The sequence below is a fragment of the Dama dama genome, chromosome X (genome assembly GCF_033118175.1).
Source record: "Dama dama isolate Ldn47 chromosome X, ASM3311817v1, whole genome shotgun sequence".
In the NCBI taxonomy this organism is placed as follows: Eukaryota; Metazoa; Chordata; class Mammalia; order Artiodactyla; family Cervidae; genus Dama; species Dama dama.
The window spans coordinates 56,499,798-56,526,493 of NC_083714.1; the positions used below are offsets into that span (position 1 = coordinate 56,499,798).

The 26,696-nt window shown below is 50.6% G+C and overlaps 1 protein-coding gene and 1 pseudogene across 7 annotated transcripts; one reads left to right on the forward strand and one right to left on the reverse strand.

Moving 5' to 3' along the window:
- Window positions 1-19,215: 19,215 nt before the first annotated feature.
- LOC133052480 (protein EOLA1-like) lies at window positions 19,216-26,495 on the reverse strand. 7 transcript variants are annotated; one of them, XM_061137400.1, is made up of 6 exons: window positions 26,325-26,495; window positions 25,511-25,635; window positions 25,179-25,320; window positions 23,318-23,445; window positions 22,949-23,229; window positions 19,216-22,214 (listed from the first exon to the last, which is right to left on the reverse strand). In XM_061137400.1, exons 5-6 carry the CDS (start codon window positions 23,199-23,201, stop codon window positions 21,982-21,984), a joined length of 486 nt encoding a protein of 161 aa, XP_060993383.1. In that variant the 5' UTR covers window positions 23,202-23,229; window positions 23,318-23,445; window positions 25,179-25,320; window positions 25,511-25,635; window positions 26,325-26,495; the 3' UTR covers window positions 19,216-21,981. The 7 variants fall into 7 exon arrangements, with proteins under 7 accessions (XP_060993383.1, XP_060993380.1, XP_060993384.1 ...); XM_061137397.1 differs by lacking the exon at window positions 25,179-25,320; XM_061137401.1 differs by lacking the exons at window positions 25,179-25,320; window positions 26,325-26,495 and adding an exon at window positions 26,092-26,311.
- On the forward strand, window positions 19,602-21,074 carry LOC133052482 (heat shock transcription factor, X-linked member 3-like; annotated as a pseudogene).
- Window positions 26,496-26,696: the final 201 nt, after the last annotated feature.

Below are 26,696 nucleotides of genomic sequence, written 5' to 3' on the forward strand. Positions count from 1 at the left end.
TTCCCTGGCAGCAGCACTGGGCATTAAGGAGTGTCAAAAAGAGGTTATACCTGGTTTCTTTCCCAGTGACTTCTGGGACACCTCCTGAGAATCATCCATGACAGTTCTGCCTGCAGCTGAAATCACTAGGGGCTTTTCCCTAGTGTATCAGCAGCAGCCTCCCTCCCCTTCACTGCTCCAACCCTTCTACTGGTTGTGAAAGCCACTGATTTCCTATTCTCAACCCTTCCTGCTTAGGGAAGAGTGGCACTGCTTTTCTGATGGGCTACCCTGTTAATACTGTCTCCACGCAGCCTTCCTCTGCGCTGTATACCCTGCCTGTGAGTGGCTTCTGCATCATGTCACCTGTCCTATGAAAAACCCCGCACCAGGCCTTCCACATTGTACACACCAAACCCCTTCTGCACAGTGCTGTAGCCCAAGGAGCACCTTCTGTGCCAGACCCATCACCTAATGACATCTGCAGGATTCTTTTTTCTCTGAACATCCTCTGAACTCAGCCCCACTCATGAATGCCCCCTGTGTTCCCTCCTCATCCCATCCCCCACTGCCCAGGAACTCCTGTCTGCTGACCTGCTCCTCTGGGTGCCCACTATATTGTTAAGAGTTACAGATATCTTAAGATAAATGAGAAAGAGTTTCTTTTATCCAGAATATAGAGCATGAAAGCATCAGCAATGTTCCAAACAAAACCCATAATCATCCTTCATCAGTTAGTTAAGTCCTATGTAATTAATTCTCATTCTGCTCAGTCTTGGGTTAGCAGCCTCATGAACCTATCAGCTTATACCCTAGAGTTCTGAAAACTCTGGCTCACTGCAGTGATAGGATTTCAAAGTTATTTAAGTAATGGCATCAGAAACTTGTGCCTCAGAACATTTGGCAAAGTTCTTTTCCTGAGGGTCTGAGACAGTCCCTTTTTCTTGAAGAGAAAGCATTGTGCCCTGTAGGTGATTGCAAGCGTTTTTGGGGAAGCATAAGTGCAAGACAAAAGATTTAAAATGCCATAGTTAAAGATCTGATGAGAGTTCAACACAAAAATAATGCAACTGACAAGGAAATTTGGTTGTTTCTGTGGCGTGCAACATTTAAAAAGATAACTAGAATTACGATTGCTAACACTACACTGTTCGTTGTTGTTCAATCCTAAGTCGTGTCTGACTCTTGAAACCCCATGAACTGCAGCATGCCAGACTGCCCTGTCCTTCACTATCTCCCGTAGTTTGCTCAAACTCATGTCCATTGAGTTGGTGATGCCATCCAACCGTCTCATTCTCTGTTGTCCCCTTCTTCTACTGCCCTCAATCTTTCCCAGCATAACAGTCCTTTCCAATCAGTCGGCTCTTTGCATCAGGTGGCCAAAGTATTGAAGCTTCAGCTTCAGCATCAGTCCTTCCAATGAATATTCAGGGTTGATTTCCTTTAGGATTGACTGATTTGATCTTGCAGTCCAAGGGACTCTCAAGAGGCTTCTTCAGCACCACAGTTTGAAAGCATCAATTCTTTGGTGCTCGGCCTTCTCTATGGTCCAGCTCTCACATCTGTACATGACTACTGGAAAAACCATAGTAGTAATAGTGTTAGTCACTCAGTCGTGTCCGACTCTTTGTGATCCCACAGACTGTAGCCTGCCAGGCTCCTCTGTCTATGGGATTCTCCAGGCAAGAATACAGGAGTGGATTGCCATTCCCTTCTCCAGAGGATCTTCCCAATCCAGGAATCAAACCCAGGTCTCCTGTGTTGCAAGCAGACTCTTTACTGTTTGAGCTACAGGGAAGACCAGAAAAACCATAGCTTTAACTATATGGACCTTTGTCAGCAAAGTGATATCTCTGCTTTTTAATATGTTGTCTAGGTTTATCATAGCTTTCCTTCCAAGGAACAAGTGTCTTTTAATTTCATGGCTGCAGTCACCATCCACAGTGATTTTGGAGCCCTAGAAAATAAAATCACAGTTTCTCATTTTTCCCCTTCTATTTGCCATGAAGTGATGGAACTGGATGCCATAATCTTAGTTTTCTGAATGCTGAATTTTAAGCCAGGTTTTTCACTCTCCTCTTTCACCTTCAACAAGAGGTCCTTTAAGTTCTATTTGCTTTCTGCCATTTGAGTGGTATCATTTGCATACCTAGGGTTATTGATATTTCTCCTGGTAATCTTGATTCCAGCTTGTGACTCATCCACCTTGGCATTTTGCATGATGTATTCTGCATATAAGTTAAATAATCAGGGTGACAATATACAGCCTTGACATATTCCTTTTCTAATTTGGAACCAGTCCATTATTCCACGTCCAGTTCTAACTATTGCTTCTTGACCTGCATATAGGTTTCTCAGGAGGCATGTAAGGTGGCCTGCCATTCCCATCACCTGAAGAATTTTCCACAGTTTGTTGTGATCCACAGTCAAAGTCTTTAGTGTAGTTAATGAAGCAGAAGTAGATGTGTGTGTGTGTGTGTGTGTGTGTGTGTGTTTTAATTTTCGTCATTTCTCTATGACCCAATGGATATTGGCAGTTTGACCTCTGATTCCTCTGCCTTTTCTAAATCCATCTTGTATATCTGGAAATTCTTGGTTCATGTACTGCTGAAGCCTAGCTTAAAGGATTTTGAGCATTACCTTGCTGGTGAAATAAGCACAATTGTATGGAAGTTTGAACATTTGTTGGCATTACCTTTCTTTGGGATTAGAATGAAAACTGACCTTTTCCTGTGGCCACTGCTGAATTTTCCAAATTTGCTGGCAAATTGAGTGTAGCACTTTAACAGCATAATCCTTTAGGATTTTAAACAGCTCAGCTGGAATTCCATCACTTCCACTAGTTTTGTATGTAGTAATGCTTCCTAAGGCCCACCTTACTTCACACTCCAGGATGTCAGGCTCCTGGTGAGTGATCACACCATCGTGGTTATGTGGATCATTAAGACCTTTTTTGTATAGTTCTGTGTATTCTTGCCACCTCTTCTTAATATCTTCTGCTTCTATTAGCTCCTTGCTGTTTCTGTTCCCTTATCGTGCCCATCTTTGCATGAATTTAAACAGTTTAATATCAGGCAAAGCAGCACCAGGGCATATCATAAACAGTAAGGGCATTGACAAACCTCCAGGAAATTCATACTGTTTTTGAAACATTCATTTCAATAACATTTTGTCCACACAAATGGAACCTAGGGAAGGTTAGGCATCTCTTGTGATTTGACAAAGCCTCCCATGAAATTCAATATATCAAATAAAATTTTTACAAGGTGAAAGATCCTTTGTGATTTTCCAGGGTCTCTCTAGGAAAACTCAAATAGGGTTTCAGAATAAAGACTATATCACTCAAGGGAATTCCTTGGTTGTCCAGTGGTTACGACTCGGTGCTTTCACTGCCAAGGGTCCAGGTTCAATCCCTAGTCAGGGAAATCAGATCCCAGAAGCCTTCTGGCATGGTGGGGGGAATAAACAAGGGATATATCACTTAGGATTTGAGTGTGGGGAAAGTAAAATAAAAGAGGTGTCAGGAAATTTGAACACTGGGTTAAATAAGATCATAGGTCCATAACAAACACTACTTGTCTATTTAACCAAAGTGACAAAATATTTTGAAAGTACATATTGAATGAAATGCAATTATAAAGAACCTTAGTTCTTTCAAAATTGACGAGGTTTGACTGAAGGCCATGATAAAGTCAACATAAAGCAAAGAAAATTATTCTGATAAGAATCTTTGCTTTCTAGGCAGATGATTCAAAAATTAAAGAAAAACATTTTACAGCCTTAGTAATTTTAGTACCAATAATCTAAGGAAATGTTTCCTGTTTAACAGAGAAAATAAAATAAAATAATAAAAATAAATAAAACACACAAACAAAAAAAAATTCTAGTTTTGCATCAGTGTACTATTTGATATCATAGCTCAGTTTTTAAAATATTATATACAAACCCATTGATCTCTAGGCAGCTTTGACCACAAGAAACAAAATCCTTTTTCTGAGAAGCATATCCATTCATGTTTTGTCCTGCCCTTTCATCTTTTTCATTCTTGAACAACCAGTAATTTTACTTTAGGAAAAAATTATTCTTTTTCCTTAAGAAAAACACATCCTGCACATCTTGTATAGTTATCTTAGTATAAGTATCAAGTTTTAAGTTAGCAAAAGATCTTGGAAACTAAGGCTGACATAATATATATAAAACATAATTACTGCTAAAATAAAGTTGTGTGAGAGTAAATTCACTTTCATTAATTCCTGAGAACTTTAAGAGTGTTCAATTCATAAAAAACAGTTAATTATCTCTAAACCAATCATAACAGAGCTCCTTGAAGGGCTTTCATAATCTAATTCGGTAATACCATCAGGGTAGGACATATTATATACACATACACACACATAAACATAAATGTAAGATAAATAAGTCCTGGGGATGTAATGTACAAGATGGAGACTATAGTTAATAAACCTGTACTGTACTGTGTATTTTTGAAAGTTGCTGAGAGGGTAGATTTTTAAAAATTCTCATTGTAAGAAAAAAAACTATGTGCATTGATAAATTTTAACTAGACTTATAATGGTGATAATTTTGCAACATATACAAATATCGTTATGTTATACACTTGAAACCAATATAATGTGTTTTCAGACATGTTTCTTAACCTCCACTGTTCTCTGTGATGGCAATCAGAGCACCTCTTCCCATGGTATCACCTTTTGTGACACCTATCATACCTGTAATGCCATATGGCTGAGTGGGGGCTTCACAGAGCCACAGTGGACTTGTGTTATGAGAGCCCTCAGGTAAAATGCCCCACTTGGGTTCTGTGACTTTCTGACACCAGCAGGTAACCACTTTTTCTTGGCATGGGAAGGAGATTGATTTAACATGCTTTCAATAGTACTTTCTAGTGAAGTCAGGCATATTTAGGTCTGTGTTCCCCTTCTCAGACAAAGGAAATACCTGCACTCAAAAGGGATTCTGTAAGTATCTTGCTCAGTAATCACCCAGCTTTCTAGAAAGGAGAAACACAGAATTTCAGTCCCACTCCAGTCCTCCTGAATCACAGCTTGCACTTTTATCAAGCTCCCCTGGAAGTGGGATCCCACTATATCAGGCCAGATGCACCAGGACCATGCCGTTTATCAGGCCTGGCACGCACCAGTACCGTGCCGATCAGGCATGGTGTGCACCAGTACCGTGCCATTTCCAGACATTGTGACCAGCCTCGGAATTGCAAAGGAACCTCTTGCACACCTAACCCTGCTCACAGCCATTGCAATCAGGACTGGGAGCTCTGGGCCTTACCCTGGAGGGGAAAGTGGCTTCAGCCCTTTCTCTCCTGGCCTCTACCAACTTCCATTGATCAGACGTATTCCTGCTCTGGAATGAGGGGTGTTTGAGGTAGAGAGTGTGTAAACGGGTGGAGGGATTTAGGAAGGTGGGCCTAGGTGAGGGTGGGGGCCACAGGGAAATGAAGGCGGAGGCTTTGGGACAGTAGTTGGATTTGAGTGAGGTCAGGGCTTAAGACAGGCATTGTGCTTGGGAAGAGGTGGGACATGGCTTGAGTGGGGGTAGACATCAGGCTTAAGTAGTGGCAAGGTTTCATTAGGGATGGGACTTGAGTGGGGGTTGGGTCACGGGAAGGGGTGGGCCTTCATGGGGGCAGAGATTGAACTTCCAACGGGGTGGGGATTGGCATTAGGGGCTGAGCTCAGTTGAGGGTGGGGCCTCATTGGAGGTGGGACTTGGATGGGGTGGGCCTTGGTGGCGACCTGGGTCAAACGTGCCGGGAGGCTCAGCGTCAGGGGTGGGACTTAAGGCGTTGGTTGCGCTTCGGTGGAGGTGGGACTTGGCAGCGGGGGCAAGGTTTAAGGGCCAGTGAGGGACTGGAAGTCGCTCAGTCGTGTCCGACTTTTTGCGACCCCCACGGACTATACAGTCCATGGAATTCTCCAGGCCAGAATACTGGAGTGGGTAGCCGTTCTCTTCTCCAGAGGATCTTCCCAACCCAGGGAATGAACCCAGGTCTCCCGCATTGCAGGCAGATTAAGGTTTAAAAGAGGGCTGGAATTGAGGGCGGAGTAATAATAATTGAGGGCTTCCCGATGGCTTAGCCGGTAAAGAATCTGCCAGAGATGCAGGCAGACGTGGGTTCAATCCCTTGGTTGGGAAGACTCCCTGGAGGAGGAAATGGCAACCCACTCCGGTATCCTTGCTTGAAAAATCCCATAGGCAGAGGAGCCTGATGGGCTATGGTCCATGGGGTCACAAGAGTCGGACACATAAGCACGCGCACTGCAGCAATAATCTTAATTGCACTAGCGCTGAATACCAGTTGAGCAGTTTCTTGTAAACCTGTACCAGAGTGCTTGTGAGCACTTCTGTAGACTCAGAATTGGCACAGCCTGAGCAGGGGCTTGTGAGGCAGAACCTCGGCCTTGCCTGGAACAGATCCAATGAAGCAGTGTCCACTGCCCCAGCACCAGGGACTGCCTGTGTGAAGCGCTGGAGAGCAGGTCTGGTGCTGCCTGTGGGTGGAATTCTAGCATCTGCACTGCCACTGGATCCCTAACCAGCATGGTGAACAGCTGTGAGATGGAAGAGGCCTCTGTAACCCTGGCAAAAAGCAGGAGGGGCGGGGTTGCCTGCCAAGGTTTACAGGGTCTGCAGGGTAGGGTCACACCTCTGCTCGGAGTCGTCTGTTCCTGCAGTGTGGCACTGGAGACCCTTTTTGGGTCCCTTTTCTGCCTCTGATTCTAGCTTCCAGACAGCTGGAAAACATAGGCTCATGTTTTCGGCTCTTGGTTCTTGCTGCCCAGCCCCCATCTTCCCTCCCCACAACAAAAGATACTTCTTTGGTTAGAGGCCAGTGACATCACCTGTTGCTCCTTAACCTTACCTACCACATGACACCCTTCTGTGATGGAAACCCATGGCCCATGCTGTCCTTGGTATCCATGGCAATATGACAGCTTGTCACACATTCTCTTCAGTTCTTCCCATCAGTTTCATTGCCTTGTGCAGAGCTCCAGTCATCTTTCTCATCTGTCAGGCATTTTCTGAGGAAGGAGGGAACTGGACCTCTTCGTCCTCTAACCTTTGCCCCAGAGAAGTGGGTACCAGATGCCCTGGGACTGCACAGGCCTGAGCCAGGGCATGGGCATGCACACACGCGTGCGTGCGCGCGCGCGCGCGCACACACACACACACACACACACACACACACACAGGCTTTGTCAGGCCCCGCCTCCTACCTCTGGCCTTTTCACCACAGTCACCTCCAGGACACACAGCAGAGTCCTGGGACTGTGAGGAGGAGCCCACAGCAAGCGGAGGTCAGCAGGGACACGATGAGGTGGAGGAAGCTGGGCCTAAAGAAACCCCTCCATCAAATGATTGGGGAAGCCCTGGGAAGCAGGGGCTGAATCCCTGTGACCAGAAAGGGGAAGGGGGTAGTGGAGGGGTTTTGGTGGGGGTTGGGAGGGTGGGCATTAATGTTGTTCTCACTCCATTTGCATATATAGGCTGTGGAAAACGGAGACGATTCGGCCTTCATACTTGGCATTGACCCAAAATTCCTTGACTTCTGGTCACATTGTGAGCTGATTACTGCCCTTAGTATTAGACCAGTCCATAGAAACTGGGAGCAATGGCTGTGACTGTTGGAGGATTGGTGCAGAGGAATGGACCTGGACCCTAGGAAGGTCTTGCTAATTGTGGGGATCCCCATGGAGTGTAGTGAGGCGGAAATTAAAGAGACCCTGAGGAGGGGCTTAGAGTCCCTCTGCACCTACAGGGTGCTGGGCACAATGTTCAGAAGGGAAGACCAGGCTAAGGCAGTTTTCCTTGAATTGACTGACACTATCAACTATGCTACCGTGCCCAGCCGGATCCTAGGAAAGGGAGGTACCTGGGAAGTGGTGAAATCCCGTAGCCCAGGTGAGGAATTTATCAACAGACTGAAGTACTTCCTAAAAGATGAGAGTCGAAGAATGGTAGATGTGGCCAAAACCCTGGGCTACAGCACTCACTCTGAGGGGGCAGAGCCAGAGGGCTTGGCTCAAATCAGGCAACCAGTCTTGCAGCCTCTGAAAGAAAGCCTGTGGTACCAAAAACTCAAGACGTTTTCAGGAAACACTCTCCCAGGACCAGGTGAAGAGAGCTTTGAAACCTGGCTAGAGCAAGTGACTGAGATGATGCAGCTATTGCAGGTGTCAGATTGAGAAGTGGCGGCATTTGCTGGAGAGCTTATGCAGCCCTGCCTAGTCCATCATGTGGGTGCTCAGGGTCAGCAATGACTCCATGACAGTGGAAGAGTGCCTGGAGGCCCTGAAGCAGATATTTGGGGCTAGAGAGGACCACAGAACCTTACAGTTTAAGTTATCCCAGACCTTCCAGAAGTCTAGAGAGAACACCTCTTGTTTTGTGGTACGGTTAGAGCCCCTGATTCAGAAAGCTGTGCAGCACAGCCCTTTGTCAGTGAGAAGCACAGACACGATTCACCTGAAACACATCCTAGCTCAAGCCTCCATGACCACTGCCCTCCAGGGCAAGCTCAAGCTACTGGATCAGTGAGAGTGTGTGCCCACTTTCCTGCAGTTAATGAAGCTCCTTTGAGATGAAGAGGAGTGTGAGGCCCCCATGGCAGTGACCGAGAAGAATCAGGGTCCAGCAGAAAGGGTCTGCAGGGCATCAGAAGACAGTGTCCTGATCCCTCAGGTCATGGTACAGGCAGGGTCAATTGCTGAGAGTAGCACTCAGACCATCCAGGAAGGGATCGTTCCATTTCTGAAGTGCAGGTGGCTATCTTCCAGCTGTGACACTGAGGAGGAAGGCCACAGCCAGGCATTATTTCCTAGGGCCGAGAACCAGCCTCCAGCAAAGCCCAGGCCTCAGCTGGCAGCAGAAAAGTCGGGGAACAAGAAAGGGGCTGGGACCATTGAGCCACCCCAAGCCCTAGGAACCATAGGCTCAACATATCCAGGTACCCCCTCTGCCAGCAGACAACAGAAGTGTAACGGGGGAAGAGGCAGTCCACACAAACAGGGGGAGCCCTGAGTGGGACAGAGGGGCAGGGCAGCCAGGCCCAGCCCCCTCAGCCTCTACCAGCTGGAAGGTGCTCCACCAACCAAGCCAAAATCAATTCAGGGAGGTGCAGGAGACCCAAGTAGGGGGCCATCAGGTGCAGCAAAAGGGGTGCCTGTGCCTCAGACAGAGACCCCAACTTAGCAGAGACTGAAGGTGTAGTCAGGGGCTCTGGCATTGGCCCTGGCTTCTGGCCACCTGCAAACGCCCACCCCATAGGCTCCGAGTTAACGATGCTGATGGTCCCCCAGGCCACATGGGGCCTAGAGGAGCCTCTCTGGAGGCTATCTCTGCCACAAGGTGCCAGCGCTGGCAAGGAAGAGCTGTGGGGCAGACGGGAGATGCTCCGGTGGGGAGACCGCAGGATCCAGCCTGTCTTCAGAATCATCTACACTGCCCTAGGGAGTCCCCAGGAAGGCAGCACCCTGGAACCTTTCTGAAGTTGAGGGCAGAGGACCCAGTGGCCCATGGCACCCAGCACCAGCCTACAAGCCGTCTTCCCCCACCCCAGCCCCTGCAGCCTGGAAGGACTGTAGGGACAAGGACAACAAAGACTGTGAGCAGATGATAGGGCCCTGGGTACCTGCTGGGCCAGTACCCCACAACTGGCTTTGGTGTGAGTGGGTGTGTGTGTAAACTTTTGTTCCAAAGGAGGAAAAGGGGAAGGAGGAGGGAGAGGAGGAGGGGGATGCAGGAAGAGGAGGAGGATAATTCATTGGTGGGAGGGAGGGTTCTTTTGTTCTGCTTAGGTTTGAGCTTGGTCACTGGAGACCTGGGGCTTGCCTGGAGAAGTACCACTCACCAGTTGCCAATGCCAAGGTCAGCCCCAAAGCCTGCAACTGGAAACAGCCCTGAGTGGGCAGCCCCTGCCTAAGTGAGGGGTGCCTGCAAACAGCTGTTGCCCACACTGGCCTGGGAGATGTTAAGGGCCATGTCATGGTGCCTGGGCCTCCCCCTCCCACCCCCCTAGAGGGGACCCCTATTCAGTATCCCCTGGGGAAGGCTGATCCCTGTCCTGAGAAGTCCAGACGTGTCCCTGTAGGCCCCCTAGTGACCCAGGTCTCAAGGAACCCCTCCCTGCTCCAGTCCCCTCTCCCCTCCCCAACAACACACACCCCCACACCCCGCAGAGCCTTGCGGTGCCCAAGAACCTGGGCCGGGTGTCCCCACCTACCCAGTCAGCCACCACTGGGCCCTGCCACATGCCCTGAGCTTTAGCACCAGCCAAGGCCCTACCCGCTGTGGTCCCGGGTCCTCAGCTCAGTGTGTGCTTTCCCGGTGCAGATTCAGGCTCAGTTCTGCTTGGTCTCCTGGAGATGTGCATGTGTTCTTCTCTGAGCAGTTCCCCCCACCGTGGCCCAGAGACACCCCAGCCCACTCTCAGGAACCAGTGGGAAGGAGGGGATGGATGAGGGCTCGGCCAGCGTCCACCCCGGCACTTCTGGAAGGAAGATCTGCATCGGGGCTGCAGCGGGGCTTTGGGAGGCCCCCAGGACCTGTGCTCTGCTGGGCCACCCTGTGCTTCCTCGGGATTCTGCATCCTCGGCCTGGTGCAGCGTGCCCTGCTGTGTGACTGACTTGTGCCCACCATAGGGCATGTGGGCCCAAGCGGGAGGAGCTGCCCTGGGGAGATTGGGCATTGCCAGTGTCCACCTTCCTGGCAAGACACGGCCTGTGAGGCCCTCAGGAAGGGAGAGTGTGGGGGGAGGGAGGGCCACTGTGTGGGGGCAGCGCGGGCACCTCGTTAGGAACCCTGGGAGGAGGGGAGGGCAGGACCGTGACCTGTGGCCGTTAGGAGTTCTTTGTGATATTCCCCGTCTTCAATGGTTTCAGTCAGTGCTGCTCTTCAATAAAGTTTCCTGAAAGTTTCAGCTGTCTTGTCTCTGCTCTGGATAGTGGAGGGGAGGGGCTGCCTGGGGTGGGGGTACAGTGGCCTGGTACCCCTATTCGGCACTGCAGTGAGGTCCTGGCAGGGTCCGAGATGGTCTGTGTGGCCCCCTGGGCCGGACGGAGCTTGGCGACAGGGATTTGTGGGCAGGTACTGTGGCTGGTTAAGTCCCCAATAATCTCAGGGAGCCCCCAGGAATGAGTGGGTTAGATGTGGGGGGAGGGTAGGGTCAGTTGGTAGGACGCCAGGCTCCAGGATCCCTGGCAGCTCCATGGGGACTCCAGGCACCCAGATGGTTCAGAGAGGTCACGTGTGCCATCCCAAGGACCAGCCAGCCACAGAAAGGTCCTGGTGTGAGATCATGGCCACTGTTAGGAGTGTGGTGCAGGATTCCAGGGCACGGATGTTTGCCCACCTTCCTGAGATTGGTCTACCCCTGCTGGCCAACAGCGGCCAGCCCGGCTCTGGGCACCCAGGGACGGGGGTGGTGGTGGTGGGGGGGTGGTGTGATGTCCGAGGACAGGAGGGTGGGCCAGCAGGAATTCCACAACCCCCTTTCCTTAGAGGCGGGGAAAGGCTGGCAGCACTGTTCTCCACTTTGAGTGCAGGGCAGGGTGGCCAGCTGAGAGCCACAGGCACCCCTCTCCCTGTCTCACTCCCCCGCACTAGTCCTGTGTTCTGGTAGCAGGCAGAAGGCAAGGTGCGGGGATGTCAGTAGGAGGCTGCAGACAGGGGCCCAGCGATAGCCCCTTCCTGCCCAGAGGCTGACTCGGGGTCTGCGGCTCCCCCAGAACCCTTGGTGAGCAGTGCATTCACCAGGGTAGAAAGCACCAGATTCCAGAGACATTTTCTCGAGCCTGAGGCCATCCTGCGTGCGCCTGCGTGTCTGTGCCCCGTGAGGTTGCGCGTTTACGTCCGGCGCCTCTGCGCCTGCGCGCTTCGCCATTTCCTGCAGCCGCGAGCTTGCGTCGCGGTGCTTATCGGGAAAAGCGACCATCCACGCTTCCAATGGCTACCCTGGGCGCGAGAAGCCTCGGTGGCAGTTCCCATAACGGCCGCCAGATGGCGGGCAAGGATCACAATTCTGCCTGCCGCCCATCTTGGGCGCCCGGGGCTCTCGTTGCCCATCCCCCAATGGCCTGGACGATCTGAGTGTTCCCACTGGCCTAGAGCTGACGCAGACCCCCTGAACCCCAGTGCACCATCACCACAGTGCAGGCGGAGGCGGGAGAGAGGAAGGGAGCTGGGTGCCCGCAAAGATCCAAAGGGGATGTTTGGCGAGTTGCCCTGGTGGTCTCTGGACGCTGGATGCCCGTCTTCAGAGCTGGCTGCGGCCAGGACCCATGGACACGCGGGGAGGGCAGCTCGACCCTTCAAAGCCGAGGGACCCTGAGTGGACCTGCAAACTCAGGGCGCTGGGGCTCCGTGGGGAGGGGACGTCGTTATCAAGAGGTGGAGGAGTGAGATGGACCGATTGGGTGGTCCAATCTGCAGAGCAGTGGCTGGCGCCTTTCCTTTTTCAGTGGTAGAAAGGGAGTAGAAGAGAAATGAGAGGATTACCCTGATTACCAAGTTGTAGAACTACGCTTAAGTCTGCGACCTCTGTTACTGTCATTACAATATATACTGCTTCCAGTTTGTGGGTAGTTACTACTGCTAAGGCCTTGGTGAGCCTGGTGGGCATGGTGCTCAGGCAGTCGGTTCAGCCATGAGTGAGAGGTGCCTCTTCAACTGTCCTATTTGTTATCTAACTTCCTGCCTCCCAGATGCTTATGCGAGTGCACCGACTCTTCTATTTAGACATCTAACATGGTTATGCCTCTTGTTGTCTTCCTTTATACAATCAGGTTCTGCTTTTCTGCCTTATTTGATTTTTATTTCTTCTAGCAAAAGCTCTCCCTGAATTAAGGCCAGGCACAGCCCAGGCCATTTTGAGGTTTCTATTTCCAGCCCTAAAAGCCTCCATTTCCCAGAGCCGCAACAGTGCAGGGAAGAGTATCACTTCCATCCCTTATCATTGGTAGAATTTGGCCTTTCCTTTTTCAGCTAGCCATTCCTCTCCCCCTTGTGCGTGATATCTAGGTAAACTGGGAAGAAAGCCTGGGTGCTCTTTCCTTTAGCACCACAGGGAGATCAGAACCATGTGTGCTGGTAACTACATGTGAGAACTCTCACTTTGGCCCCACCTCTTCTCCATGGTAAAATCCCAGGCCACTCTCTATTCCTTGCTCTCAAAAGTCACTTCACAACTGGTTGAGAGGCTTGTCCTGCTCTCTTCAGAACCCTTGATTCTGAAAGTAATGAACCATTTCTTGACTTCTTGATGTGGGTGGGGTGTGTGTGTGTGTGGGGGGGGGTGTCATTGGTCTCCACATCCAAACCAAATTTTAGGTTGTCATTCATTGTCTTTACATTGGTGGAAGTTATGTGCAAGTATACGGAACTGCACACCACTCGCACCCCATCCCCCCCCACAGACTACCAAGAGATTCAATTACAAACAATATCACAGGAGACATGACAGAGATTAGAGCCACTTTTAAAGATTTAGGGGTGGTGGTCCCCATCATATCTCCATTTGCATTGCTAGTCTGTTGACTGCAGAAATTGGTTGAATCCTGTAGAATGACACCACCCTTATGGCAGAAAGTGAAGAGGAACTAAAAGCCTCTTGATGAAACTGAAAGAGGAGAGTGAAAAAGTTGGTTTAAAGCTCAACATTCAGAAAACTAAGATCATGGCACCTGGTCCCATCACTTCATGGCAAATAGATGGAGAAACAGTGGAAACAGTATCAGACTTTATATTTTTGGGCTCCAAAATCACTGCAGATGGTTATTGCAGCCATGAAATGAAAAGACACTTACTCCGTGGAAGGAAAGTTATGACCAACCTAGATAGCATATTAAAAAGCAGAGACATTACATTGCCAACAAAGGTCCATCTATTCAAGGCTATGGTTTTTCCAGTGGTCAGGTATGGATGTGAGAGTTGGACTGTGAAGAAAGCTGAGCACCAAAAAACTGATGCTTTTGAACTGTGGTGTTGGAGAAGACTCTTGAGAGTCCCTTGGACTTCAAGGAGATCTAACCAGTCCATCCTGAAGGAGATCATTCCTGGGTGTTCATTGGAAGGGCTGATGCTGAAGCTGAAACTCCAGTACTTTGGCCACCTCAGGTGAAGGGTTGACTTATTGGAAAAGACCCTGATGCTGGGAGTGGTTGGGGGCAGGAGGAGAAGGGGACTACAGAGGATGATATGGCTGGATGGCATCACCGACTCGATGGACATGAGTTTGGGTAAACTCCGGGAGTTAGTGATGGACAGGGAGGCCTGGGGTGCTGCAATTCATGGGGTCGCAAAGAGTTGGACACGACCGAGCTACTGAACTGAACTAGGTCCATGTTATGTGGCCATTGATTTGATGAATACATTCCTTTCTATTCCAACCAATCAGAGAAAGAGGATGACAAGTAGTTCACAATCATGTAGACAGACATCTCTATTTACAGTTTACTCCACTGCTATGTTAACTCTCCTGCCCTACATCATACCCGACCTCATAACATAGTACAAAGAGATGTGGATCATCTAGACAGCCCATAGAACATCACTCAGATCAGTTAAATGACATGATAATATCAATTGAAGAAGATGAGTAAGAGGCATCTGTAAGACACATGTGCTCAAGAGCATGGGAAGTAAACCCTATGAAAATCCAGGGAACTGACAATTCAGTAAAGTTTTTAGGAGTTAAGTAATCAGAGGCATGCCAGGATGTCCCCTCCAAAGTGCAAGACAAATAATTGCATCTTGAATCCTCCACCACAAAGAAGACAGCAGGGTTATTGCTACAGTCCATATGATGATGCAGAAGGCTCAGAGCTGGGGTGCAGGAGAGGAACCTGCAGCAGGTCCAGGCTGCAGTGGAAGTGTGGACCATCTTTTATGACAGCCCTCATGGTGGCAGATGTATCAGTGATGGGCAGGGATGCAGTGTCAAGTTCAAGGCCAGCCCCTGTAAGAGAATTGCCACCTAGGTCCCTGGGGTTCTGGAGGAAGGCCATGCCATTAGCATCAGAGATTATATGTCTTTCTAGAAATAGCTTCTGGTGTGTTTCTGGGCCCTGGTAGAGACACATGCTTGACTATGGGACACCAAGTTGCTGGGGTCCAGCCCCAGCAGGATCCAGGGGTACCCTCAGGATGAACGGTGTCGGCGAGAGAGAGAGAGAGAGAGAGAGAGGGAGAGGGAGAGGGAGACAGAGAGAGGGAGAGAGGGAGAGAGAGAGGGAGAGAGGGAGAGAGAGAGGGAGGGAGAGAGGGAGGGAGAGAGGGGGAGAGAGAGAGAGAGAGAGAGAGGAGAGAGAGAGAGGGAGAGAGGGAGAGGGAGAGAGGGAGAGAGAGAGAGAGGGAGAGAGAGAGAGGGAGGGAGAGAGAGAGAGAGAGAGAGAGAGAGAGAGAGAGAGAGAGAGAGAGAGAGAGACCAGACTGGGGGTGTGCAGCAGAGTCTGGCAATGCTTTATTTTTTTTACTGTACCTTTTATACCCTAATTTAGTACATTTCTAAGGGGAAGATAGTTTAACATTACATCAGCTTGTCCTTCACAAAACCAGGGTGTTTTCTGCATACTTCTTTGTTTATGAGGGTCTTGTACATTATCTTCTGGTCTTGGAGTCTATTGACATTTTATACAAGTCAGGTGAATGTAAACCTATTTTTTCCTTTCTGTGGTGATCTTAACAGAAAAGTTGCAGTCTCTTAGGGCAACATTACAGCATGTCACAACATAGTAGAAGTATAACCTTGTTAACACAAAAGTTGATTCTTTTGCAGAAGTTGTCAGTTGAATTTATCTAAGAGGTTTATCCCACACAGACTCTGAGGCTTTGGTGAGGCAGCCCTTGCCTAGCACTCCTGGCTAATAATTAACAACCATCTCATTGGTACCACACTAGGGTTAAGCTCTTATTTTCCTAGATCTTTAACTATATTAACAATGGTTTCCATAGCACAACCTTAGCACATTAAGAGCAAAAATACAGCAAGCAAATGTTAACCCAATAGCCACTTTTAGAATAATTTTTCTTGTATTTTCTAACAGGGCTTCCTCACTCCCTGAAGGGCTCTATGTCTATTAGGGCCTTTATATGATCAGGTTCTTTATGCTGTTTTATGATTAGGGTATTATAAGCAGTCATGCATATTAGTACCAAGGGCATAGACACATTTGCTAATCAAACTAGAATGCCAGCAAAGGAGTTTAAATTGAAACACTCATTTCATCCTGGATAATCTCATAAAATACCACCACCTGGGAAACTTATTTAAAGTTCTAAATTGATTCTTACTTGGAAAGAGATCAGGGAAGGCCTTCTGCCTGTGTCACAGAAATTAGGGAGTAGTCTATTGAAGCAAGCATCAGAAAGACAGATATCATCTTTAAGGTGAGTGCTGGGGGCAGCTTTTCGGAATCCCTGAAAACCTGATCCGCCTTGCCTGTCAGGTTTTCTCCTCATGACCTTGTCATGGGTGGAGTCTCGTGAGCTGGCCTTTTCAAAATCCCTGAAAATATTATCTGCCTTGCCTGTCAGGTTTTCTCCCTCATGACCTTGTCATGGGTAGGATCTTGTGTGTTGGCTCCTGGCACCAAGTGTTTTGGCTTTTCTCCTACCTTTGCCATGAAAGAGGAGGAGAGGTATTCTCTACCCTCAAATGAAATGTGTCAGTTCAGGTCCTTCAGGAAGCCAAACTGGAGTTGGAAAATGTGAAAGATGTATGTTTCACCATGCATTGCCCAAAATGTCAGAGATGCAGCCTATTAAGAAGCAGAGACATTACTTTGCTGACAAAGGTCCATCTAGGCAAAGCTATGGTTTTTCCAGTAGTCATGTATGGATGTGAGAGCTGGACCATAAGGAAGGCTGAGCACCAAAGAATTGATGCTTTGGAACTGTGGTGTTGGAGAAGACTCTTGAGGGTCCCTTGGACAGCAAGGAGATCCAACCAGTCAATGCTAAAGGAAATCAACTCTGAATAGTCATTGGAAGGGCTGATGCTGAGGCTGAAGCAACAATCCTTTGGTCACCTGATGCGAAGAGGCAACAAGTTAGAAAAGACTCTGATGCTGGGAGAGACTGAGGGCAGGAGGAAAAGGGGGAGACAGAGGATGAGATGGTTGGATAGTATCACCGACTCAATGGACATGAGTTTGAGCAAACTCCGGAGATAGTGAAGGACAGGGAAGCCTGGTGTGCTGCAGTCCATGGGGTCGCAAAGAATCGAACACACCTGAGTGACTGAACAACAACAGCAATGCATCGCCACAGATGCTAGAGATACAAGGGACATTGAAACTACTCGTGGTTCCTGCCATTGTGGAGCTTAGAACTGCTGAAGGAATTGCAGAAATACATATGTAATCATCGGAGAAGGCAATGGCAACCCATTCCAGTACTCTTGCCTGGAAAATCCCATGGGCAGAGGAGCCTGGTGGGCTGCAGTCCATGGGGTCGAGAAGAGTCGGACACGACTGAGCGACTTCACTTTCACTTTTCACTTTCATGCATTGGAGAAGGAAATGGCAGCCCACTCCATTGTTCTTGCCTGGAGAATCCCAGGGACGGCAGAGCCTGGTGGGCTGCCGTCTATGGGGTCGCACAGAGTCGGACACGACTGAAGTGACTTAGCAGCAGCAGCAGCAGCAACATATGTTATCATTGTGTTAAGTGCTTAAGAAAAGCAAGTACTACAAGATTGCATTAGAGAAGAACTTAACTTAGGTGGGGACAGGAATGCCAGTTGAGGTGCTGTTGGTGAAGGGAGAGGAATACTGAAACATGAAGGATGAGTAGGACTTGGCCAGGCAAAGAGTGAGGGAGGTTGTGCTCAGGCAAAAAGAACAGAGTATGCAATAGGCAGAAAAATGACCTCTACCTCAGCCATCCACTTCCCCTGGTCACTTCCCAGGCATTGCCATCTCCTACAACTGCCCTCTCCCACCTCGATCATCAGTGATTCAAGTGTCCCACTCTCTGATTACAGACTCCTCACTGTGGTCTTTTTCCAACCTCTTCAGAGCCTTCATTGATTTTTTTCTGTCTCTGTCAGCCATCTCCTTCTTCACTTAATCTTTTTATTTAAAAGACCGTACTCAGGTATAATTGAAATGCACATTCTTAAAGTGTACAGTTTGATAAATGTTGATATCTTTTTACACCCATGTAACCATCATGATGATCAATATAATAAACATTTCCATCCCCCTCAAGCTTTCTCATATCCCTTTGGCTCCTTAAGACTCTAATTTTGTCTCTCTGGGCCTGTGAGACCACTGAAAGCTGTGTTGTTTTTTTTTTTCTTTTTTGGTCCCCAGATATAGCCATCTACCTGGATGAAGCCTGGATTCTCAGCCTCCTTTACTGTGCCCTAGAATTGGCAAATGTCTCCAGACGAAAAGAAACTGCAAAATGTCAGTGTATCTTTCCATGGTTCTCCTTTATCCAGCATGTTGGCTCCTTAAGTCCTGATCACTTCAGTAGTTCTCCAATGGCTTTAACTATTTTTGTCATACGATTTTCAGAGTAATGCAAATAATTATTTCCGTTATTTACCTTGTATATACCAGTAAGTAAATAGAAACCTATAAGGTTTAATTTAATTGGTTAAGAACACAGAAGTGAGGAAGCTGGAATTCCCAGTCAGGCCATTTCAGCTCCAACGAATGTGTTTGAAACACACACACACACAATCTATATCCATATCTGTATCTATATCTCTGAATTGTTAAGTGCAAGCAGGTAGGCTGAAGACTCAGGGAAAAGTTACTTTTACAACTTGAGTCCAAAGGCAGTTTGGAGGCAGAATTTCTTCCTCTTTGAGGGACCTCAGTCTTTTTCTCTTAAAGCCTTCAACTGTATGGATGCAGCCAACTTAGATTATGAGATTATGGAGAATAATCCATTTATAGTGCACTGATTACAATTTCAATCACATCTAAAAATAATTTCACAGCAACATCTAGAGACATGTTTAACCAAGCAACTGGGCAGTATAGCCTAGTCAAGTTGACACATAAAAACAGCTACCATGCTCCCTGACTGTATTTTCTTTGTAACAGTTCAAACAATGGGAAGAATAGAGAAGAAATAGTGTCACACTCTCGCCTCTGTCCCCTTCCCTTCACAAAGAACACTGTCAACCTCTCAGTGAACATCCTTCCAGAACTCTGCCTATTCCTTTAACACTCATACATATAAATATATACATATACAATGTGGTTTATTTAAATGGGATCATTCTACAGGTATTGTTTGTGTCTTATTTGCCCTCTTGAATGGTAAGTGACATATATTTATCCTTTTATTTACTTGGACAAACATTTATCTAATATTTATAATATTAAATGATACAATTGAGTAAAAAGCAAAAGTCCATATTTGACCCCCTTCCTGAACCTCACTTTCATCCTCAAAAATAAATACTGTTATCATTTAAGGAAGCAGATCACTTAATTGGCTGCCTGTCCCACGATCCAGATTCTAGAATCTCCAGACAGTATTTATTTGGCACCCCGACCCTGGTCTGAGGCCCTTCTGCCCCGAGCATTCACTACTTGGGTAGAGAATGCTCCTGAGCTAGACTGGCTCCATGGCTAGTCAGAGTTCCCATGAGGCACACGCAGCCTGGCTGGTCCCATCAACTGATGGGGAACCTGCATCAGGGGACTCCCGTGATTTCTCCCCAGATCTAAACGTGGACTGAGGGGAGGTTTTGGAGAAGCAGGGTGAGCAACCCGAGAGCAAAGATCCAAGCCTCCAAGACAATTTGCCCCCACAGGGCCTGAACCCAAAAACAGCCAAGGAGGAAGAGAACAACGCCATCCTCAGGCTGTCCTTCCCCAGGAAGCTCTGGAGGATTGTGGAGGATGTGGCCTTCACCTCTGCATGCTGGAATGACGAGGAAGACATGGTGGTCATCAGAGTAGATCTCTTCCAGATGGAGGTCCTCCAGCACAGAGGCATGGACCAGATCTTCGAGACAGACAGCATCAAGAGTTTCATCAGTGAACTGAACCTGTATGGGTTCAGTAAAATCTGCCCTTCGGGTCACTCTGCAGGGAAGAAGATGATGATGGTAACACAGAAAGCCCTTCTGCAGAGACTAGACTAGACAAGCTGAGTGCTGGATGGGTTTCATTTCCCACGAAAAATTCTTCTCATAAGAGGGTGGTTAAGGAAAGAGGAGAAAGCAGGATGTGTTGTGTTCTACCACCCCTCTTAGACAGGACCCACAGTGGTGACCCCAAACCTTGAGAGGCCACTTGATGTCAGGGAGGGCCAGTAACACCTCAAGTGAAGACAGCCCCAGGGGAGCTCTAGGGAACAACATGCTAGGGACTCGTAACCTGCCAGGAATGAAGAGACCTTGTCTCCACAGTTAGGCAAGGCTGGGATGGTGGTGGGGAGGAGGGCAGCGAGGAAGGGCTCTTCTCCCACCCGATGGCTAAAGTGATTCATTTCCTTTCAGGTCTATCCCAACTCCAACTTTCAGAGAGACAAGCCTCTCCTCCTGCAGAACATCCAGAGGAAAGGCGACCCGGGAACAACTGCTCAGCCTGCTGCCAGCACAACAGCGACCACGAAGAGAAAGAAGTGAGCAGTGGCAACCAGACACTCTCCTCGACTCCACCACAACCAGTGCACCCAAGAGGCGAGCAAGAAAGTCCAGAAGGGAACACCACCTGCTCACAGAACCCCCAGCTGGTGCTCATTTGTATTCTCTGGCCTTTGGTCTATGGGCAGTGTAGCTGGGCGGGCCGGGAGAAACTATCTCCCCAGCGAGCAGGGCGGTCACAGCGGAGAGGGCACGTCCAGCAATGCCACGTCTGTGCCCCCAGCTACTTCTGGAAGGGATGGAGCAGGGGAACTGCCCGAGAGCCCCCCCGAGTACCCAGATTATGATTCAGTGATGGCTTTGCACAACACCTGCTACTCCATCCTGATGGTGGCCCTTTCAGTCATGGCCCCAAACGAGGCCCCTGAGGTGGAGGAGGAGCAGGGAGAGTCCTCAGATTACAAGTGTGTCCTCTGTGAGCAGGTCAAGGACAAGCCCAATCCCTGACTGCTAGGTCCCTAGGGACACTCAAAAGTACTCTCTTGTAATCAAATAGATTTCTGGCTGTAATAAAGTAGAGCAAAACTCCACAGGAGTAAATAAAAAATTGAATGAGAACTGTGAGTCTCCCTTCTTTCTGTCTGTCCATGCTATTCACACATGGCACAGGGTGAACCAGATGAGGCTGGAAGCCCATGCCCCAGGCAGGCTTCAGTCCGGTCCCCATGGTTCCTTTTCAACTGAAGCAGCAGCATTTCACACGCTCGGCCAAGGGTCTGACCCACAAGCCGAGCGCTGAGGCGAGCCCAGGACAGGCTGGTCCCTGGGCCTTGCCTGCCACTCAGCAGATGGCCCAGCCGGGCTCCTGATCTTGGGGGTGTCACCTTCCTTGAGTCTTGCACCCTGAAGCAGAAGGGGCTCCTCAAGGGTCCCCCAACAATGCCACAACTTTCTGATCAGCAGCTGAGCATCTCTAGCTCCCGATCCAGGGGCCTGTTTCTGGGCCTGTGGGCCTCTCTGTGTGCTGGATGCCTCTCCACCTGCCGACACACAGCCTGGCCCCCAGCCTTCCCCCATTGCCCCCTGGACACTGTTCCAACATCGGCGAGTCTGGACCAGAACAGAGAGGAAAAACACTAAGCGGTTTCCTATCAACACATTTCTCTCAACCACCCAGACCCAGCAGGGCCAAAATGAATGGCAACGCCATCTTATCGTAAAGGTCAAAGTCCGGGAGACTCCTGCTGAGTCCAGAGCAGCACTGAACGAGGGGTGTCCCGGCACCCCGACCCACACAAAGTTGGCAGCACATTCCAGGGTGGGGCCAATTCAGACTGAACCAGACGGGCACGTCCAGGGTGCAATGGTGACGACAGTGTCACCATGTGCTGGTCTCTTGTCACCTTTTGAAAGCTCAGCTTGGACAGGCCTCCTGCCCAAAGGGGATCAGATGCTGGGGGATGTCCACCAGGAAGATGTCCTTCCCGCCCCTTCTAGGGACAGGCTGCAACAGCCAGCGGGGGTTGGAGAGCACAGTCAGGTATTTCTGTCGCAGATCAGGCAACAGGGCTTGATTTTCCAGCTCCTCCATCTCTTTGGGATCTAGGTTTTCTGGGCACTGCAAAGTGTCCCCAATGTCCACGAGACCTGTGTGCAAAGACAGGACACAGAATGAGAACAAGGTCATTCAAAGTCTCGCGTGCTAGAAACTAAGACGTATCATGGCAAGGAACCAGGGTGAACTGAATCCTCTGGCTGAGCATTCCAGATGGGCTCACATTGGCAAAGGGAATTTGGGGCAAGGCCAAGCGAGGGAAGAATCGAAATGAAAGGGAGAGGCCTGGTGCTCCACAAACCTACCAGGCCACAGGCAGCTCTCAGTGTGCCCACTGCAGGCTGGAGGGACAGAACAGGAGGGCCCTGGCGGGGAGCCTGTGGGCATCAGTTCCCCAAGTGATTCACCAGCAGAGAGTTGTTGCTGTGGGGTCTTACCACAGTTGCTGTGGGGGGAGTCAGGGGACTTGCTCAGGCCTGGCTGCAGGCAGTGGCAGTGGGGAACCCAGGCAGGGTGCTTTCCTGCCTCTCATGGTCTCTGCCGGGTGCACACACACACATGGGGACACACACACGTGAGGACACACACACAGAGACAAGTGCCACCTGCAGACCTGGACCCGCCTCTGCCTCAGAGCACAAATGGGGACTGAGGCCCAGGCTGGTGGTCAGGGACCTCGGGCCATCATCTCCCAGCCAAGGGACCCTTGCTGCTCCTCTGAAGAAACCTCAGCTTCCCCCCTCCCACCACACCAACTGGTTCAACAGAAAACAATGTAGGGCAGCATCAGGGCCATGCAGACAGAGTGGGGCAGGGTGTCACTTGCCCGCGATCACTCCGCGGCCGAACTTGTCCCCGTCCCACAGCAAGGCCTGGATCTGGGTGGGGCTCATCCCCAGCCTCTGCTCCAGCAGCTCCCGCCAGGCCTCATCTTCCCAGTCCCGGTGTGCGATGTGGACTGCCAGGGTACAGTGCTGGTGGCTGCGTAGCATGGGCCGCCACCGCGTCTCCAGGGTCTTGACACCATTTAAGATGAAACCTGCATAAGGCTGTCGGAAGGACAGACAGCCGAACTTCATCTCCCAGGGCTCTCAGGGCCTCACCTGGCTGCAGAAACACAGAACCACAAAGGTCAGGAGCCTGACACAGTGGCCTGCAAGCTCACAGCCCTGTGCTGGACTTCAGCCCCACGTGCCTGAGCATCCTCCAAGCCTGCTGACACTGAATGTGGGGGGTCAGAGAGGGCTGGCTCCTTCCATCCGTCTCCACGTGGTCCACTGATAGGGGGGTGGCGACCCAGAGGACCCGTCCATCACATGGAGTCTGTGGGGAGGTCAGGAAGGAGGGCAGGACAGTGGGAGAGAGGCACGTGGTGAGTTCCAAGACAGAGGGACTCGAAAGCCTGGGAGCACTGAGGAGGGAGGGCAAGCCCCCTGGCTTCACAGCCCAGTGGCTGGGCTCTGGTCCTCTCCCAGCACAGAGAGGCACTGTCCTGGGCTTGGCTTCCCCTACCCTCAGCCACCACCCCACCCCTTAGCTCCCGGCCCCAACCCTGCCCATGCTCTGGTGATCTCCATCTTAGCTCAGGGCTGCTGAGGGCAGATCCATGAGGATCAATCTGGCCTCGACCCTGGGGCGCCCTAGACCTCAGACGGCCCTGCCAGGTATCTTCTCCAACCTTTGGCAGCCCCATTCCTCCCAGTCCTTCCCACACCACTGCCTCCACTGTCATCAGATGCCCCAGCCCTTGCCCAGAGCCTAGAGAAAGAACGGAGAGCAGCAGCTACTGGGACTGGCACGCTCCCTGTCCTCGCCAGGGCCTGGGACAGCACCATGCAGGGATCACAGAATTCAAACCTCAAATAACCTGTTGGGTTACTGTCACCTTGCTCGACACCTGAGGAGGCGCTGAGGCACAGAGTCACAGCCCATGACTGCAGGGGACCTGACTACACATACCTCCAACCTCACTTCTTTCCTTGTACCTGGAGGGGGGTCCCTGTTCACTTTAGGGGAGTGGAGGCGGAGGATCAGAGCCATGGGCCTGGACCTCAGTAGAGTTTCAGCACCTCCGAGGGAGCTTCCGTTTCCACGTGGCTGTAAGGATGGGGACAAGGTCCCAGAGGCACCCAGCCCAGGGCATTCTGGGCCTTTCCTTCCCTGAGCACAGGAGAGCCACAATTCTCCCAGGCCCATGAGGCACCATGTGATCTGGTTCCTAGCCTGATGGCCTGTTCTTGCCCCTGGATTCACCCCCAGTAGCCATGAAGGCCATCCTTCCATCCTTGAAACACTCCAGTCTGTTCCTACCTCAGAGCCTTTGTAGGGTATGAGGTGTTACATCATGTCCCCTCAAATTCAGGTGCTGGAGTCTCAATCCCAAGTACCTTGGCATGACCTTACAGACAAAGGGAAGGTCTTCACAGAGCTGATGGAGGTCAAGTGAGCTCATTAGGATGGACCCTCCTCTAACAGGACGGCTGTCCCCATACAAAGGACACATTTAGAGACAGAAAGGCACACAGAAGAACTGGGGTGCAGAGGAAGGCGGAGCTCTTCAAGCCCAGACACACCCACCATGGCCAGCAAAGCCCGGAAGTGAGGGGGTGGATGGGACAGACTCTCCACAGCCCTCACAAGAGCCAAGGTCAGCTCGACTTTGACTCCTCGACCTCAGCTGCCAGCCTCCTGAACCAACACGGTTCATATTTGAGCCCCCGGCCTGTGTGACCCTAACATGACTGCCAGCAAACGAAGCTAGCGGGTCGGCCCTGTCTGGACATCTCTCCACAGGGGCAAGGGGGGATGGCCTCTCCACTCCCAGCACCTTGGGCACACTCCTCCACGTCTGCACATCTCTTTTCATGCGTCTGTTTTCACTCTTACACGGTGTCTGTTTACACCTCCCAGTGTTGGGGGTCCCACAAGTTACTGATGCTTCCCTCCTGATGGAAAGGTAGGGAAAACTCATTCTGCCAATACAGCCACTCGACATGACCACACACTTACTGACTGAAGAGCCATGCAGGAGGCGGTCCAGGGAACAGGGCACACACCTGAGGTGCTGACACACGCCAGCAAATGGTCTTCCACAAAGGCTTCCCTGTGTCCACTCCACCAACCACAGGCAAGGGTGCCATGTCCTCACACACTGGCTGGCCCCGAGCATCATCATCCCCCTGAACCTCTGTCAACCTGCTGGGTGACAAAGGGTCACCCTCTTCACTGGTTCTGGCTTGGTTACCAGAGAGCCTGGCTGGCCCCTGGGGCATGGCCATTGCTATGTCTTCTACTGGGGTATGTGACTGGATCCCAGGCTTGCCCAGTTTCCTCCACTCAGTGTCTCAGCCAACCCAACCCCTTCCTCCTGGGCGCCTCTGAATCTCACCTGTGTGGGTGGAATCCCTGGCCAAGAAAGGGCTCAAACTTTCCTACCACTCGAAGCAGAGGGTGCCTGCTTGGTGGCCAGAGATGAAAACACTCTTCCGACTGCTTGTCTGCACGTTTTCACCTCTACGAGGACCAGAGGAACAGGGAGAAAAGCACCAATGAGAAGACAGCAATGTTGGACAACAAGCCATCATGTTCTTCTCCTTGGCAGGGGCCTCAGACTACGGGGACCCAGGAGGGCCCAACTGATGAGAAACACACAGTGCAGGTTCCCTCAGGGTGGGTTCTGCTCATCACAGCAGCTGGCCTGTCCTCATGTGACTGAGACAGGGACCCCACAATGCCTCAACGGTCAGCACAGAAACCCATCCCCCAGGAGTGATGGTGATTTACAGCCCAGGAGACTGGGGCAACTAAGAAGAGAAAACAATTCCTCCCCTTACACTGCCACTCTGGAAGGATCCGGAGGTCGGCACAGTAAGTCGGCCGCCCTCCATGGACTCCTGGTTGGGCCCCACCAGGAGGGGAACATACAAGCAGCTGAGCTCTTCAGCTTAGGGCCCGGTATGGGGAGCTCACAGCGGGTGGGTGGGGCTCGTGTGAGGTCACAGTCCGGGGGAGAAGCAGGAGGCTGGAGCGTACGTCGGCATCTTCGCATGTGTCCCAGGGCATCTCCAGGACACATACGTGGAAGGAAAGCAGGCGGGGACTGTGGCCGTGGAGGGGACCGGAAGGTCCTGGCAGGGGCTCCTGGTCCCAGAGGCTGGAAAACCCCGCCCGGAGGTACCGTCTGCGCACGAGGCAGGTCCTACCTTCCTGCAAGCAGAGCGAGTCGCGGGCACCTTTTTGGGATGGCCGGGCAGCGGCCCCCAAGCAAGACAGTAGTCCGCCACAGGGACCGCTGTCAAGTGACGGCGCCAGTTAGCCTTAGTCCGGTCGCGCCCGCCAAAACACTGAAGCCCCTGATTTCCGGTGTGTACGGCTTCCGTACTCACGTAGGCACGCAGGTACGCAGGCACGCAATTACGTAGACACGCACGTACGAACAAAGGCGCTTTCTCTCGCCGCCCCTGTCTGCTAGGAAGACAGAATAGGAGTCGCCACGCTCTGAGGTGCCTGGAAGGTCAGGCTGGGAGAAGCCTCGAGACCTGTGGCCTGGAGCGGGACCCTGAGGAGGACCATGA